We start from the raw sequence: 15784 nt of genomic DNA, 5'->3' as shown, positions 1-15784 counted from the left end.
CACGCCCCTGTACACCGGGCTGGGTCGCCCTTGGCTCCCGCGGTGCCGCCTCCCTTAGACCGCCCGGGGTCCTGCGTTCCCCCTCCTCCTTCAACTACGTCCCGTGCCGCGTGCAGGGTCCCCCTGGTCTTAAACTTGAAGCTGCTGGGCGCCCTAGGACGCTCGCTGGGCGTTCTCTATAGTGTTCTCATCGGCCCTAAGGACCGTAGCCCACCCCACCCCCACCCCGCAGCCTGGACGTCTCCATGCTAGGAAACTGCACGGCGCAGCTCCTCTCCGCAAACCCGGAGGAAGTCCCCTCCCCAGCCGCCCACCCCTGGCCTGGTGCGCTAAAGAGGCAGAGGCAGAGGTGGTGCAGATGTTTATTGGTGCGGTTTACAGCGAGGCCACGCAGTCGGTGCCAGTGTATTTTGGCAGGTGCAGGCCAAACTTTCGGCGCACGTCGTCAGGCACGAATCTGCCGGCTACGAAGTGGTGACGTCCGGAGAAGCGGCCCGCGCAGCTCTTGGGCGCCGCAAGGGACACCAGCACATCGGGCTGCACCGCGTCCTTCGTGTCGCCGCCGGCCTCCGCATCCCAGCCTGAGGGCGGAAGGGGGCGAGCTGAGGACTCCGGGCCCCGGACCAAGTCTGCCCTGCCTCCCTCCACGCACGTGGGTAGCGGTCAGACCTGCTGACCGCAGGACCGCCCCCAACCCCCCGACTACACCACTTCCACCGCTCGCCTGCCAAGACCCAGCCTCCGCATTCGGAGCCGGGTTTCCGTCCACAGCGGTCAGGAGCCCCCTCGCTCAAACCAGAGCCTCCTTCTAAGTCTCCACCCTGTACTGCGACCCGAGACCCCCTCCTTCAGCACTGTGCCCCCGCATCCCCACCGGATTTGATTCCCCCCTCCGACCCGAGGCGTCTTGGCTCTCTGACCCACCCCGTGTTGCATTGGTCAGGACTCTGCCCTCTCCCCAAACCACCAGGGGTTTCGGTTCCACCCGGTGCACGAAGCAGCAACCCGGACTTTTCTCCAGCCTCAGGCACTAACCAGAGCCGCGCTTCCAAGTGCGGGATCCCTCACATTTCCGGGACCACCTCCTGCCTCCCCCTCGGACTAGCTATGCCTCGGCTCTGGTCTGGGATGGTCCTGAAGGCATCCAGCTGGGGACACCCCTCGGAGCCCCCACGGGAGGCTGAGCGCTGTCTGTCCCTAACAGTTCTGGCCTGGCAGGCGTGGCCTCTGTCGAGGGAGCTCGCATTAGTCCAGCAACCGGGCTGATGGTGGGGTGGAGACCTCACCAAGGGGACACCGAGCCACTTGGGGGTAATGGCTTTGTATCGCTCCCACCGTCAGGACGGGTGTGAAACACGATGAGGGCAGACGCGGAAGCTGAGGTTGAAAGAGTTGGACGAGGAAAACCGAGGGTGGGGGTGGAGGAGGTGCAGGGGAGAATTTGGGATGGATGGAAAAACCAGGCTAGAGTAACCAGGCTGCCCCTGGGTGGCGTGCCTGAGGGGACGTCCAGGCTCACAAGTGGGATTGAGAGTCGCTTGAGCGTGGCCAGCGCGCGCGCGCAGGGCCCGCCTGCCTCCGCCAGCCGCACCCCCGGCCCGAGCACCGCGTCCACCACCAGCCCGTACGCGTCGTCGATGAGCCGCACCTGGGGAGAGGGCGGTGTCAGGGGCTACGCTCGCTCGGACCCACGGACAGGGGCAGGGGCAGGGCGGGGGCATCTGACCTCGGCGGGCAGGAAGGACAGGAAGGGGATGTCCATCTTCTCGCACTGCGTGGTCAGGTCACGGTGCAGCGCGTCGGCCGAATGCGCGGGACAGAAGATGCTGGGCTGGTATTCCTGGGGGGAACCCGTGTTCGATGATGGAGGCGGGAGGGAACCCCAGCCCCATTTCTGTCCCCCGCATCACGACCCTGTTACTCACAAACACCCGCAGGTGCCGGGCACACGCCAGCCCCACAGCGCCATTCTGCTCCGGGCCGCACACAACTAGCACCGTCCTCTGCTTCCGCGACAGCGAGGGCAAGGGGAACGCCTGAGACATACACAGGACAGCAGGGCGGCTCGATCGCGGGGCGTCTGGGGCAAGGACGGAGCCGTGGCATAGAGGTGGTCTGCATGCGGCGCACTCAGGCGGCCTCTGCGCCCAGTCCCAGTGCGGTTGGTTTACCTAGTAGTATGCACTTAGGACACATTCCCACTTCCCTCGCCCGGCTCCCTAAAAAAAGGTGAAAAGTGGGGTGATCCCAGAGGGATGTCCCCAATTCAGCAAGAGTGGAGCCTAGGCCGTCTGTTTGCCCCACTCCTGCCTTTACCTTTCGGTATTTCCCGTCTGTCTGCTTTCTACTTCAAACGATCGGTCTGCGCATACTTTGTTTTAGAGGTCCTCACTCTAACTCAGGCTGGTCTTGAACTTGCAGCAATTCTACCTCAGACCTCCAACTGCGGAGTTAGCAGCTGCGAACCACCACCAGGAGGGCAAGCTGGCCTCCTGAAGAAAGCCAGCTGAGTGGTTCAGCTGATGAAGGAACTCGCCACCAGGCTCTTGAAGGGAACATAGTTTCTTTCCTGAATCCCACATGGCGGAAGAACACTAGCTCACACTATCCTACCCGCCCCACAGACTCACACTCACACCCAGGGGCGGGGTAAGATGCACGAAATTTAAAAACATGAGGGGCAGGGCATATGCGGTGCTGGGAGGTCCTTGTAACCCTTCCTTGGGCTTCCCAAGACTGGCTCAGTGGGCCTCACAGCAAGCGCCTTTGACCTTCCTGTAATCTTGGGGGTGAAGGTTTAGTGGAGCCAGATACACGAAGTTTGCCCCCCCGCCCCCCCCCCCCCCGCTTCGGACCTCATTTGGCCCACTGCGGCCCCACCCTGTCCATCTTAGGACCTCTTTTCTCATTGGGGCATTTTGGGGTTGTGCAGATGGCAGGGTTAGCTGTCAGGTAGGTCACACCTGTGGGAGACCCAGGTCTGCACCTTGAAAGCTTCAGCCCCACCCTGTAGGTGGCTCCCCCCAATCTGAGTCTCTGGGGACTCCACTTCTGTCCTGTCTGGTACCCTGGGTCTGGGTTCTTTGGTGTCATCTTGTATTCAGTTTCCCGGCTCGAGTGATAGGTTGAAGTGGCCCCGAGCGAAAAGGGCTGGTTGGTACCTTGGTCACAGCCACAGCACTAGCGTGCCCACATATTTCCACCAGCTGCTGCCGCCCGAAGCGGTACTCATCCAGTAGCTCCCGTTCCAGAGCAGCCGCCTCCGAGGTGCTGTGGACAGAGTTGGGTAGCACGCTCAGAGTCGCAGACAGGGGAGAGAGACTCCAGGATGGCTGCCCAGACCCGGCCGAAGACCCTGGGCTTGATGTTACCCAAGAGCAGTTCAGTGGCCTGGAGCCCGGGGCCACCATCTCATCCCACAAGCATGGTTTCTCATCCCACAAGCATGGTTTGAAACGGCAGCTGCAACCCGAGACGCGCGCGCCCTCTGCCGGTGAGTGGTGGTTTTATTGCAGAGAACAGACCCAGAGACTCAGAAGGAAAGATGAATGCAGATTGAGCCCCGCAGGCATAGCCCAGGGTGGGCTGCCGTTGAGTTGAGTTCCGTGTTCTCCCCTCAGATGTATAACTAACTGGTTAGCTCACTCACCTCAACTTTAAAAGAATTTGATTTCGGACACGGAGGCCAATGAGAACACTCCAGCACATTGGAGGGAGCCTGCTGGTTTGGTTTTGTTTTGTTTGGGTTTTTTCGAGACAGGGTTTCTCTGTGTAGCCCTGGCTGTCCTGGAACTCACTCTGTAGACCAGGCCTGCCTCTGCCTCCCAGAGTGCTAGGATTAAAGGCGTGCACCACCACGGCCCGGCTGGGCGTGTTAAGTGTGGCTTGTCAAAGTGGTTTTTTTAAGTCTGCAGAGTTTAGCAGCTCATTCAAGAAAACAGGAGGATGCCTTCAACTGGACAATGGAATAAAGCTACCTGAATTAGGCATGGCAGCCAACTCCTTTAATCCCAGTATTTGGGGGGCAGAACAGTGAGCCAGGATACATCATAGTGACACTTTTGTTTGGTTGGTTGATTTTTGGGGGTGGGTGGGGTTGTTGTTTTGTTCTGTTTGCTTTGTAGACAAGGCTGGCTTTGAACTCAGAGATCCACCTTCTTCTGCCTCCTAAGTGCTGGGATTAAAGGCGACCTGTGCCACCACGCCTGGTATGAGACTCTATCTTAGTAAGAAAAATTAAGCTACCTGAGACCAGAGAGGTGGGCTGTAGGTTTTAACACCATTTGGCTGAGGCCTGTCTCCAGCCTGCCTCTACCACACGTAATTCATGAGTCTCTGTTCAAAAGTCATTAACAGTTTAATGTTGGATATGACTTGACAGAACACCAGCCAAGCATTCGTGAGGCTCAAGGTTCCACTCACATCAGGGAAATGACATGTCTTAGAAAGGGATAGCAAATGCTGAGCGCGCGCGCACGCGCGCGCACACACACACACACACACACACACACACACACACGCACGCACGCGTGCGCGCATCAGCCTCTGCTGCTGACAGGCTGGCAAACTGGCAAGGTGGAGACTGCATTACAGAACCGAGGCTCGGGGCTGGAGGACAGAGTCTACTTGATGCTAACAGCCCCCCCTCCACTCCCTTTCCAGGTGTGGACTGGTGGTGTGGGGTGCACACTGTCCAGGAAGCACTGCCAAGACTTGGACGCCAGGCAGGGCATCCTAGAGGGTGGGAGGAGCACGGAGGAAGGTCAAGGCAGGAAGGAGAGCACCTGGGAACAAGCCTGGGATGACCTGAGGCAGAAACAGCTGGGGCAAAGCTAGCAAGCCTGGGGGCAGGGTGGGAAGGGCCCAACACACACCAGGACACATGGTCAGAGCTGGACACGGTACAGCACGCCTTTCATCCCAGGGCTCAGGAGGCAGAGGCAGGCGGATTTCTGAGTTCCAGACCAGCCTGGTCTACAGAGCGAGTTCCAGGACAGCCAGGTCTACACAGAGAAACCCTGTCTCATGGGGAAAAGAAAGGAAACAAAGCTGTCAGGCTGGAAGACAGGAGCACAGGTGCAGGACAGGAGACCTGGAGGAAGGAGTGTGTGCTGGTGCAGAGGATGGAGACGGCATGGCCCCCCACCCCTTACCCCCACCCCCCACCCGGCGTCTGGCACAGCACATCCAGCTTCTGCCCAGAGTGGGATAAGGCCCGACAGGAACCCCAGCACTCGGAGGGTGAGGCAGGCCTCTCACCAGTTCTGCTTTGTGGCATTGTTTCAGAAACGTGCTTGAGGGCTGTGAGGTGTCTCAGTGGCTAAGAGCAGCACTGCTCCTGCAGGGCCCTGAGCTCAGCTCCCAGCACCCACAACGGGCAGCTCCAGGGCCCCAGTGCCTGTGCAGACACCTGCACACCAAATGCACAGACACGCCGCAAGTCGGCAAACTGCTGCTGGCTTTGCAATCAGTTTAATTCCTAGAACGGGTAGGGGTCAGGAAGAGGTGGGTAAACAGCTGCATACAGTAGGTGTGCCTGTGACCCAAGCACTGTCAAGGGACAAACAGGAGGATCTGTGGCCTTGCTGGCCAGCCAAGACGATCAACAGTCGAGGTTTAATGAGAGACTCTTAAATAAGGCAGAGACAACTCGGGGAAGGCAGACCTGCCGGGGCCTCCGGCCTCACTCACAGGCATGGCTGTGCAGAGGCTCAGTCCCACTCTGGTCTGACAGCCACGGCTGCTGCCTCTGCAGGGCGGGGGGGGGGGGGGGGGGGGGTGTGTCCTCATATCTTCACCTGAAACTCTGACAGCAGGGTCAGTGAGTAGTCAGAGAGCACCCCAACCATGGGGCAGCGCTGACCCTGGTGGGCAGAGTAGATGTGATCTGGGGGAGCAGCAGGGCAGCCCATTTGCCATTTGTGGCCAGTATCGGGGAGACCTCCCTCAATTCCAGCTCCTAGGACCAGCACAGCCAGGCTTAGATCTTTTGTCAGGACCAGTGTTGAAGGGAACTGAGTCTGACAATCCCAATTTACTTCTAGAAAGGCAAGGAACCATCCAGCTAAGGCACCCTGGTGCCCTCCCCAGCACCTGGCGGCACGCATACATTCTGTACCCCAAAATGTGCCAGGGGCCTTGGCAATGCATCACAAGCCCATCTTGAGCCTCCTGTGGCTCCCAGTGGCAGTGGATATTCAAAGCCTCTGTGTGACTCCAGGCCCCTCACCACATCTCAAACCATTTCTGACAATGAGAACCCCATGGGTAACTGAGGGCTGGTTTGCCTGGAATGCAGTTTCCCTGGCAACTCAGTTTTGGATGCATCTGCAAGCTCCCAGCCGACCCTAGGTCACCTGCCTCCAGCCTGCCACCCTGGCCGCGACCCCTGCTGACCTGAGAAAGCGCCTCTCCTCCCTCTCCTCCGGCAGCTGGACAGGGCCGGTGCTGTGTTGCACACTGCTGCTCATGGTCGCACAGGCCAGCGGGCTCCGCGCTGCCTTTTAAGCCTGGCCTGGGGGCGGAGCCCTGTGACTAGGCGCCTGCTAATCAGGGGCCACTAGGAGGCGCTGCAGCTGCATGCATATAGCCACCGGCCAAGGCGCGGGGTGACTTAACTCTGTGATGACAGGCGCAGGCGCTGTATAAGGATCCACAATAGAGTCAGTACGGAGTCATAATCATCCACGTTTATTGATATTCTTTCCTCTGCGTCGGCGCAGGCCCTACGTGTACCAGGTGAAGCCGAAGTTGGCGTTGTCCATCTCCTCCTTGGTGCGCAGCCCATACATCTCGCCAATGAGGGGCGGCACCCACCGCGAGGTGTGGAACACAGACTCGCCCACCTTCCAGTCGGGCACATCTTTCATAATGATGGCCTCCTCCTCCAGGTTCTCCCGAAGAATCCGCAGGGTCCTGTGGCCACAGGGCATGGCTGAGCTCAAGGCAACTCTCCCTTCCTTGATTAGGGGCCTCTCCCCGTCCTGACGGCTGGGCTGGGCCTCCCACCCGGGCCCACCTCCCACCCGGGCCCACCTCCGGTCCTTTTCTGCTTGGAAGAGAGGCATCAGGGCGATCCTGGCCTCCAAGTCCTCAATCAGCAGGCGCCTGGAAAACCAAAACCCAGTGGGGTCAGATGTGGCCGTTGGGAGAGTGTGGGACACAGTGGCGCTGGTGGGAGGGGGAGGTTGGGGCCAATGCTGGCCACCGAAGCTGGGACAGGAGGGCGAGCTAGGGCACAGCTGGCTCAGGCTGCGGCAGCCACAAAACCATTGGCTTCACTTTCCTTTCAAATATTTTTTAAAATTCCTGAAAATAGCCCTGCTTGTTGCCCTGGATGGAGGGGGATGGGCTTCACCAAACCAATTCCCTTTGTTCTCAAAATAGCTGGGCGCTTCGGCTGACCCTGTTTATCCCCACAGGAGTCGGGAGCCTCCCAAGCTCAGGAGCTGAGGAAGCAGTGATCTAGCCCAGGGGGTTCTGTCCAGGGGCACTTCCCATCTGCGGCACTCCTGGTCTCGGGCTCTCTTGTACCCGCCTCCGTGTACCAAGGTGACCACCTGCTGTCACCACACACAGGGCCAGCCGTGAAGCCCAAGTCCTACAGCTGAAGGCCTGGGGTCAGCAGTTCGCTTCAGGACAAGAAGTAGGGGTTGGATACAGGTCCTCGCCCCAACCAGTCAGCCATAGCCACCCTCATCCTCACAGAACCCCTAGTGGTGAGCGGGGCCTACCTGCGCTCCTGGTTCCACTTCATTATTCTCCAGTAACCAAAGATCAAGGCCCCGATGCCCACAGCAAACATGCTGTACCCTGCAAGAGAAAAGAGACCCTTTCAGCACGGTGCCCTCCAGGACCCCACTTAGCAACAGTGGGAAGTGCCTGCCGGCTCTACACCCTCCCCTGGTGGCCCTTCCTTCCTCCCTCAGTCACTTCCCAGGAAGTGGCTTGCTGTACTTTCTGGAAGGTATAGGTCAGTGTAGAGACAGGAGAGCCCCAGAAGACAAAACAGCAATTCTCAACCTGTGGGTCCCACATCAGACATTTGCATTACAATTAGCAATAACAGCTGCAAAATTACAGTTATGAAGTAGCAACGGGGTAGTTTTACAGTGTTCGTGGGAGGTGTCAGCATTAGGATGGTCCCCACCAGAGGCTGGAGGTGCCCTGGGGTGCCACACAGCCTGCTCCTGACTCCAAGGCACTGCAGGTTCAGCAGGGTAGACCACCTGCCCTACACCCCAGGAAGAGGGGCCACCATAAATAATTACTGAAGACCGGCAGGGGCAGTGCTAATCCTGACTGGCAGGACAAGCCCCAGGGGTCCCCTACCAGTGACTACAGATGGTATAGAGGCTGGGCCCAGGGGGTAGGGCAGGCTCTGGGGTGCAGCCGGACTGGCCCTGAATCTCAGCCAGGCTCTAAGGGCTGCCTGGATCCTCGGCTGTGCCAGGACCTAAACATTTCTCCCACACCAGTTCAAACCTTACAGCTTGTGTTCAAGGCTAGGTCCTCCAGCCATGGGCATGAGTGTCTGGGTCCCAGGCTGAGAGGTACAAGCTCTCTGGGGAAGCCCCAGCTGTTCGTGGCCATCTCTGGCCAGCTGGCCGTGGTGTAGATGCAGCTGCACCCTCATTTTCAACAGCTAAGAGACTCCTAGGGCCCCGGCTTGAGGCTCAGTCCTAGACTATGGCTCGAGCAGATTACTGACCTGCAATTTCTCAGAAGAACAAACAAGCCCTTGTGAGCAGCTCTGGTCCTTATATGTGGGCACCCAAGGGTACCCTGGCTGCATCTAGAGTAGGGAGCCTGGGATGAGGGAGTCACATGCCAACGCCCTGCCTTTTCCTGAACCTGGGTGGCTGCATTTCAAGAAAAGCCATGGGAGATGGGCGTGGAGAGAATGCGGACGCACAAGTCATATCCTTCACTCCAGGCCCCCAAGCAGCTGAAGTTGTAGGAGGTAACGTCACCCTGTGTCTTCTTGAGGCAATAAGCTTGTGAGTGGGTGTCAGTGCTCCCCACACTGTGTGCAGACCCACACAATCACCATCAGAACCACGGCCTCTTCCCCTTGCAGAAACCCACAGGTCATGAGACTCATGTGAAGAGGCAGGGAGGTGTTGGCTGCTTTCAGGAGCAAAGTTTCAGGATTTGAATGCGACAACTTCAAACAGCTGTGTATGCAGAAAGATATGCTGGCAAGGGGACAGTCATGATTGCTAGGACAGAACCAGGCGTTCATGATCCACAAATAAACCCTCACATTTTACGGACAATTGGCTTTGTACAAAGATGTCTCAATAATTAATGGGGAAGAGAAGTTTTCTTAGCCTGGGCCCCCAGAAGCATGAGATGCGCCGTAGCCCTGGTGCTCGCCTGCCTAGCACGCCGATCTCCTAGGTTCTGTCTCTAATAACACAAACCAGGAGTGGCGCTGCACGCCCGTGGAAGTGGAAGCAGGAGGGTCAATAGATCAAGGTCATCCTTGGCTACATAGAGAGTTTGGGGCCATCTTAGGCTACATGAGATTCTGTTTAAAACTAGAAAGGCTTTAGAGGCAGAGGCAGGTGAACCCCGTGAGCTCCGCCTGCACAGAGGTGCAGAGCAGCGCTTGCTTAGGAGATGGGGCACGAGCACTACGGTTGAGGCTTCCCAGTCCACTCTGAATTGCAGCCCCACAGGGTACACAGTGAGAGCCTGACTCAAACGGAGGTGTGCACAGCACAGTGCAGTCCAACCCAGCTCACACAATGCACTCTAGAAAACACAAACACAAATCCCTTAAATAAGAGAACCAGGCCTCTTATAAATTACACCATTAGCGCAACAGGCCACACTACTTGCAGACATGACACAGGACCCAAGATACAGACTCAAGTCACCAATAATGAAAATCACACAAGCTGCCTGGCGCAGTGGCCAACACCTTTAGGAGGCAGAGGCATGGGAATCTCTGCGTTCAAGGCCAACCTGGGCTACAAGGTAAGTTCCTGCCCAGTCAGAGCCCCACAGTGAGACTGTGTCAAAACCCCAAAATAACGAAAGGGCTGCTGAGATGCAGGTGAAACTGTGAATGGAAGCCACTTCCAGCTGCAGAGGAAGGGGGTGCAGAAGACAGGCCCGTCTGAAACCAGTCTGGGGGCCGCCAGTTTGGGGTCTGCACACAGGGGAGGCTCCTCCTGGCTCCCCAGGCTATAGCAGTTCCCAGCGACCAGGAGCGGAGCCACAGGTAGGAATGCGGACACACGAGTCCCACCAGCCAGTTTGGGAATTCTTTGGGACAGGACTAGCCATGGACGGCAAGGCTGGAAGTGCAGCTGGAACCAACACTGGGCAGGCACTGCAGCGCCCTCGCAGCCAGCGGGACTGCAGAGCTGCAGTAGTGGTGAAGCTGTGAACTCAGGCCCAAGGCCACCTGCGACTACACACACATGCTCTGTGCTAAGAGTAGGGACAAGAGAGTTCTGTTCCCAAAACCCACACTGGGTGCCTTACAACCCCAACTCTAGGGAATCTGATGCTCTCTTCTGGCCTCCAGGAGCACCTGCATTCACGTGCACATACAGACACTTAAATCTTTTCCAGGTTTGGTGGTGCACTTGGGAGACAGAGACAGGTGGATATCTGTCAGTTTGAGGCCAGCCTGATCTACATGGAGTGTTACAGGCTAGCCACAGCTATATAATGAGACCCTGTTTCTAAATAAATAAACAAAAATTTAAAAACAAAGATACCTGAATGTCTCAAAACAATGAGACAAACAAAATAGGTGCAGGGTAGCTGGGTGGTGGTGGCGCACGCCTGTGATCCCAGCACTTGGGAGGCAGAGGCAGGCGGATTTCTGAATTCGAGGCCAGCCTGGTCTACAGAGTGAGTTCCAGGATAGTCAGGGCTACGCAGAGGAACCCTGTCTTGAAAAACCAATAAACAAATAAATAAATAAGCCCCCCTGACTTAAGGAGACCACCAACTTAGTCTAAGTGCAGGCCTGAGCGCACACTTCAGAAAAAGGTCAAAGAGAGAGGCTGGCAAGATGGCTCAGCTGCTGAACCCTCTCGCTGCAGAATGGAACCCACAGAAAGATAGAAGAAAACTGACTCTGCAAAGCTCTTCTCGGACCTACACATCCCCACAGACATTTGAGTCCAGGCAGTGGCGGGGCACGCCTTTAATCCTGTGAGTTCCGGAACAGTCAGGGCTGTAGGGGGGGGTGGGGCACTTGCTGCTCTTGCAGCACCTACAAGGCAGTTCACATAACTTCAGTTCCAGGGAATTTGATCACCTCTTGTATTTGCACCGGTACCAGACATGCATGCAGTATACATGCATAGATGCAAGCAGTTAGAAACACAGTTTTTAAATGTTTAAGGAAAAGGAATGAAAATAGAGGCTGGCAAGATGGATAAAGGGCTTGCTGCCAACCTGACAACCTGAATTCAATCCCCAAGACCCACGGGGTAGAAGGACGCATTCCTCAAGTTTCCACCCTTTATGTGCAAGAAGGTACACGCACATCTGTGCTCACTCACACACACAATGCAACAGAGAAAAAAGGGAGAGAAGTGGCCGGAGGGTAGGCCTCACTGCCTGGAAAACAGGCGAGGCCCTGGGAACGGGGAGGTGCTCTAGCCTGTGATCTGTGCTTCAAAAGTCCTGGAGCAGGCTGGAGAGATGGTTCGGCAGTCACTGGCTGCTCTTCCAGAGGTCCTGAGTTCTACATAGCAATGACATGGTGGCTCACAACCATCCCTAATGGGATCCAATGCCCTCTTCTGGTGCGTCTCAAGACAGCAACAATGTATTCAAATACATAAAATAAATACATAATTCTTAAAAAAAAAAAAAAAAAAAAGTCCCGGAGCTAGGACACCAGCTCACCTTCTTTTGTACCAGGTTCTCCTGGCAGCCGAAACACTCTTAACTCCAAAAAAGCCCTGAGTGATTTTTTTTCTTTATTTGTGAAAAAGGATTTCTCTGTATAGCCCTGGCTGTTCTAGAACTTCCTCTATAGGCTAGACTGGCCCCAAACTCAGAGATCTATCTGCCTCTGCCCTCTGGGTGCTGGAATTAAAGGTTTGTACCATCACTGCCAAGCTAGGTTTTGGGGTTTAAAAACCAGGTTCCCATGATATATTCCTGGCTGGCTGGAACTTGACACTTGGGTTTGGGCCTTGGGACAAGGGTCAGAGGTTCATATTTTAGATATCAAAGCAGTCTGATCTGGCCTCCAGGTTCTCCCAGGATCCCTTGGTCTATACCTGGCACACCCTGCCCCCACCCCTGAACTATCCAGCCCAGAGCCTGGGCTGCCCTTCCCCCAGAGGCTCTTCTCTATAGAATCCAGAACCAAACACTCTCCAAATAGCTTAGGCTAGCCTTGAACTGTAGTGACCCATCTTTGTGTCCCATGTTTGGGATCATAGGTGAGCTGTCACACAGGACCTGAAGGCTTTGTTTTCTTAGTTGAGGCACAGTTTGCATAATATGCACAGTAAAGTCTGAAGAATTAAAATCTAAAAATCTAAATTCGTAGAAGGTGGAGTTAGCAAACTCGGGTCCTTTGGAAGAACTTGACGACCAAGCAATCTCTCAGTCCCTAATGTAGTTCAGGTTGAATCTATGTAGCACAGGATGACCCTAAATGGTAGGCAGGCACTCTACCAATTGGGCCCCAGTCCCTAACTACTGTATTTCTGTAACTCTGAGCACTGACTGTGGGTACCTTAACTTTTTCATATGCTTTCCCTGTTGAAATCGATAATAAAATTCTAAATGTAACTTAAAACACTTACACAGCCTAGTATGGTGGTGGTGGTGGGGGGGGCTGACATCTATAGGAGGCAGAGTTGGGGTGGGGGTGTTGGCAATTTCAGGCTGGCCTGGGCTCCATGAAAACCTGTAGGGTGGGGGGTGGGAGTGGGTAGCTAATGCCAGAGGAGGAACTAGCTGTAGGGAGGCTAGAGGTTAAGAGGCTAGGTTACAATCAGCACACATCCTGCCTTGGTGGTCCTGTCTGGCATCCCAGCAATCCAACGGCAGAAACAGGATTGACAAGAGTTTGAGGCCAGCCCCTATCTGCAAAATCCAAAAAAATCAAAAAAAAAATTTTTTTTTATTTAAAAGAATACGGTGCGTATCTATCAGCATAGCCTTCGGAAGCGAAGGCAAGAGATCTAGAGTTCTAGGTCATCCTCTGCTACGGAGTTTGAGGCTAACCTAAAACAAAACAAAAGCCTCCAAATTCCAGGTTAGCGCTACTCGCAGGCTTAGTTTCCCAGCCCGGGGAAGTGCGGCTTCCGGGATGTGATAATAGAAAACCAAGCCTCCAACGCCGCGCCGCCTCCCCTCACTCCGCGCACTCTGCAGCCCGCAGGCGCCCCTCTCGCCTAACCAAGCGCAGCCGGAATGCGACCAGCAGGCCGCCGCCGCCGCCGAGACACTGACCCGACACTCCCCGGCGGGGCAGGTTCCGCTTGTAGTCGATGGGGCCGTAGCCCCCTGGCGGAGGCATGTCCTGCTTCACCTTCGACGCCGCCATACTTTCAGAACCCGCAACTTCCGGTCACCAGCGGAAGTGAGGCAACGCGCGGCCGCCATTTTGAGTGTGGCGGAAGTTCCGTCACTCGGGTGGTTCTCCCACAATTCGGAAGCGTTCCGCTAGCCTTCCTGCGTTCCGGAAGGCAGTCCTTCCTCGCTTTGGCCCCAGACGGGGCGTAAGGCGTCTAAAGCTCTCTTGGGCGTCTGTTTCTTGCACTAAAAGCCTTGGAGTTCATCTGCTTTCCTTCGTGAGCCATGGTGTCCAGGCCCGAGGTCTGCAGATTGCCCCTTTCCACCCCCACCTCCAAGGGCCAAGGCAACAGGCTGGTTCCGCCCAGCGGAGCACCGTCACTCCAGGCAGGGGCTTCTCCTGTTCCACATTAGTGTTCAGTCCCCTCGCCAGTGGCTTCTCATGAGGAACTGGCCATTCAGGGCGATTGAGTCACAAAGCCTAAGAAGGGCTTAGGGAGCCCGCGGGGCGGGGGAGGGAGGGTCCCCACCCCAAGGCCGAGTGACGCCCGCAGTCACTTCACAAGGCAGAAATTGTTACCCGGGCAATAAAAGTCATCGCGGCTGTAGGGCCTTGGGAGTGGGCACATGGGGGCACGGGGGTGCAGGTGCCAAGCACCATGGGTTAGGCCCGAGATTGGAGTCCGGCCGCCCCCCGACAGCAGCCGCCTCCTGCTCTCCGCGCGCCCCGGGCGCCACCATGTCGGGCGACAAACTCCTGAGCGAACTTGGCTATAAGCTGGGCCGCACGATAGGTGAGGGCAGCTACTCCAAGGTGAAGGTGGCCACCTCCAAGAAGTATAAAGGGACGGTGGCCATTAAAGTGGTGGACCGCAGGCGAGCGCCTCCGGACTTCGTCAACAAGTTCCTGCCTCGAGAGCTGTCCATACTGCGGGGAGTACGGCACCCGCACATCGTACACGTCTTCGAGTTCATCGAAGTGTGCAATGGGAAGCTGTACATCGTGATGGAGGCAGCAGCCACCGACCTGCTGCAGGCAGTGCAGCGCAACGGGCGCATTCCGGGGTCGCAGGCGCGCGAACTCTTCTCGCAGATCGCGGGCGCCGTGCGCTACCTGCACGACCACCACCTGGTGCACCGCGACCTCAAGTGCGAAAATGTGCTGCTAAGCCCTGACGAGCGCCGCGTCAAGCTCACGGATTTCGGTTTCGGCCGTCAGGCGCACGGATACCCAGACCTGAGCACCACCTACTGCGGCTCGGCCGCGTATGCGTCACCTGAGGTGCTCCTGGGCATCCCCTACGACCCCAAGAAATACGACGTGTGGAGCCTGGGCGTTGTGCTCTACGTCATGGTCACCGGGTGCATGCCCTTCGACGACTCGGACATTGCTGGCCTGCCCCGGCGCCAGAAGCGCGGCGTGCTCTACCCTGACGGCCTCGAACTGTCGGAACGATGCAAGTCCTTGATCGCCGAGCTGCTACAGTTCAGCCCGTCCGCCCGGCCCTCGGCGGGCCAGGTGGCGCGCAATGGCTGGCTGCGGGCCGGGGACTCCGGCTAGGAGCCGGGGTTCTCGCTGTTCCCGCCGCACCAGGCACAGAGCCAGGGCGGCGCACGCGCGAAGGGCGAGCTTCGCGAAACCCGCGAAGTCGCCGCGCGCCACTGCGCACGCGCCCTGTCCCTTCCCCTTCCCCCACGGCGGCGGCCCACTGAGGCCGGCTGTTGGATTCTGATTCCTCCTGCTCAACCCGATTGCTGGAGAGCGCATGCGCATCCTCGATTTCTGGCGAGAAGGCCCCGAGAGGGGCGCAAAGAGAAGAGAGAGAGGCATTGCGCCTGCGCGGAATGAGCTGTTGCACGGTGGGTTGCGGCGGTGCAGAGAAACTGCGGGCCGGCCGTGCACGCCAAGTTCCAGGTTGGAACCTGCAATAAATTCGCTCTTCCTCGCAAATGACTTTAGCGGTGGAACCTTGTCACTGAGCAGGGAAGTGGGGAGGTTTCGGCAACTTAGAGAAAGGCATGTATATGGAAATTCTATCTTTAGACCTAAAAACAGGAGTAGGGAGAGTCGAATCCTGATCCTTCTGTCCCTAAACCGGACAAATTCTATTATAGTCATCCCCCCACATCTGATGACGCTTGAATTGGGATCAGCGGGACTGCCTGTTGGCTGGTACAGCATTTGCAGAGCCGGGGCGGCGCACGCGCGAATGTGGGAATTGAATCCACCTAGGTGTCAGTTGTGCAGAGACAGGTGTGGTTTGTACTCGGGTCT

At 57.0% G+C, this 15784-nt stretch overlaps 3 protein-coding genes across 3 annotated transcripts; 1 reads left to right on the top strand and 2 right to left on the bottom strand.

Moving 5' to 3' along the window:
* Nucleotides 1-375: 375 nt before the first annotated feature.
* On the bottom strand, nucleotides 376-6530 carry Yjefn3 (YjeF N-terminal domain containing 3). Its single transcript, XM_052162452.1, has 6 exons — nucleotides 6397-6530; nucleotides 3162-3270; nucleotides 1926-2036; nucleotides 1727-1840; nucleotides 1498-1648; nucleotides 376-581 (listed from the first exon to the last, which is right to left on the bottom strand). Exons 1-6 carry the CDS (start codon nucleotides 6468-6470, stop codon nucleotides 376-378), a joined length of 765 nt encoding a protein of 254 aa, XP_052018412.1. The 5' UTR covers nucleotides 6471-6530.
* A 141-nt stretch (nucleotides 6531-6671) lies between these two features.
* On the bottom strand, nucleotides 6672-13580 carry Ndufa13 (NADH:ubiquinone oxidoreductase subunit A13). The gene is made up of 4 exons (XM_052162476.1): nucleotides 13447-13580; nucleotides 7734-7812; nucleotides 7036-7107; nucleotides 6672-6915 (listed from the first exon to the last, which is right to left on the bottom strand). Exons 1-4 carry the CDS (start codon nucleotides 13538-13540, stop codon nucleotides 6726-6728), a joined length of 435 nt encoding a protein of 144 aa, XP_052018436.1. The 5' UTR covers nucleotides 13541-13580; the 3' UTR covers nucleotides 6672-6725.
* A 99-nt stretch (nucleotides 13581-13679) lies between these two features.
* On the top strand, nucleotides 13680-15463 carry Tssk6 (testis specific serine kinase 6). Its single transcript, XM_052162475.1, has one exon. It carries the CDS (start codon nucleotides 14249-14251, stop codon nucleotides 15068-15070), a length of 822 nt encoding a protein of 273 aa, XP_052018435.1. The 5' UTR covers nucleotides 13680-14248; the 3' UTR covers nucleotides 15071-15463.
* Nucleotides 15464-15784: the final 321 nt, after the last annotated feature.

This window comes from Apodemus sylvaticus, chromosome 18 (genome assembly GCF_947179515.1).
Source record: "Apodemus sylvaticus chromosome 18, mApoSyl1.1, whole genome shotgun sequence".
NCBI lineage: Eukaryota > Metazoa > Chordata > Mammalia > Rodentia > Muridae > Apodemus > Apodemus sylvaticus.
Note: the sequence above shows the minus strand (reverse complement) of the source record. Positions and strands in the feature narration are given on the sequence as shown.

Excerpts from the sequence above, each read along its gene's own strand:
- Yjefn3 (XM_052162452.1), bottom strand. The coding sequence starts at position 6,470 with ATGAGCAGCAGTGTGCAACACAGCACCGGCCCTGTCCAGCTGCCGGAG. Across the intron at positions 2,037-3,161 it reads GTGCTGTGGCTGTGACCAAG|GCGTTCCCCTTGCCCTCGCT; the intron begins GTACCAACCAGC and ends TGTATGTCTCAG. Across the intron at positions 1,649-1,726 it reads TGTCCTTCCTGCCCGCCGAG|GTGCGGCTCATCGACGACGC; the intron begins GTCAGATGCCCC and ends CCCTCTCCCCAG.
- Ndufa13 (XM_052162476.1), bottom strand. The coding sequence starts at position 13,540 with ATGGCGGCGTCGAAGGTGAAGCAGGACATGCCTCCGCCAGGGGGCTAC. Across the intron at positions 7,108-7,733 it reads AAGTGGAACCAGGAGCGCAG|GCGCCTGCTGATTGAGGACT; the intron begins GTAGGCCCCGCT and ends TTGGTTTTCCAG. Across the intron at positions 6,916-7,035 it reads CAAGCAGAAAAGGACCGGAG|GACCCTGCGGATTCTTCGGG; the intron begins GTGGGCCCGGGT and ends CTGTGGCCACAG.
- Tssk6 (XM_052162475.1), top strand. The coding sequence starts at position 14,249 with ATGTCGGGCGACAAACTCCTGAGCGAACTTGGCTATAAGCTGGGCCGC.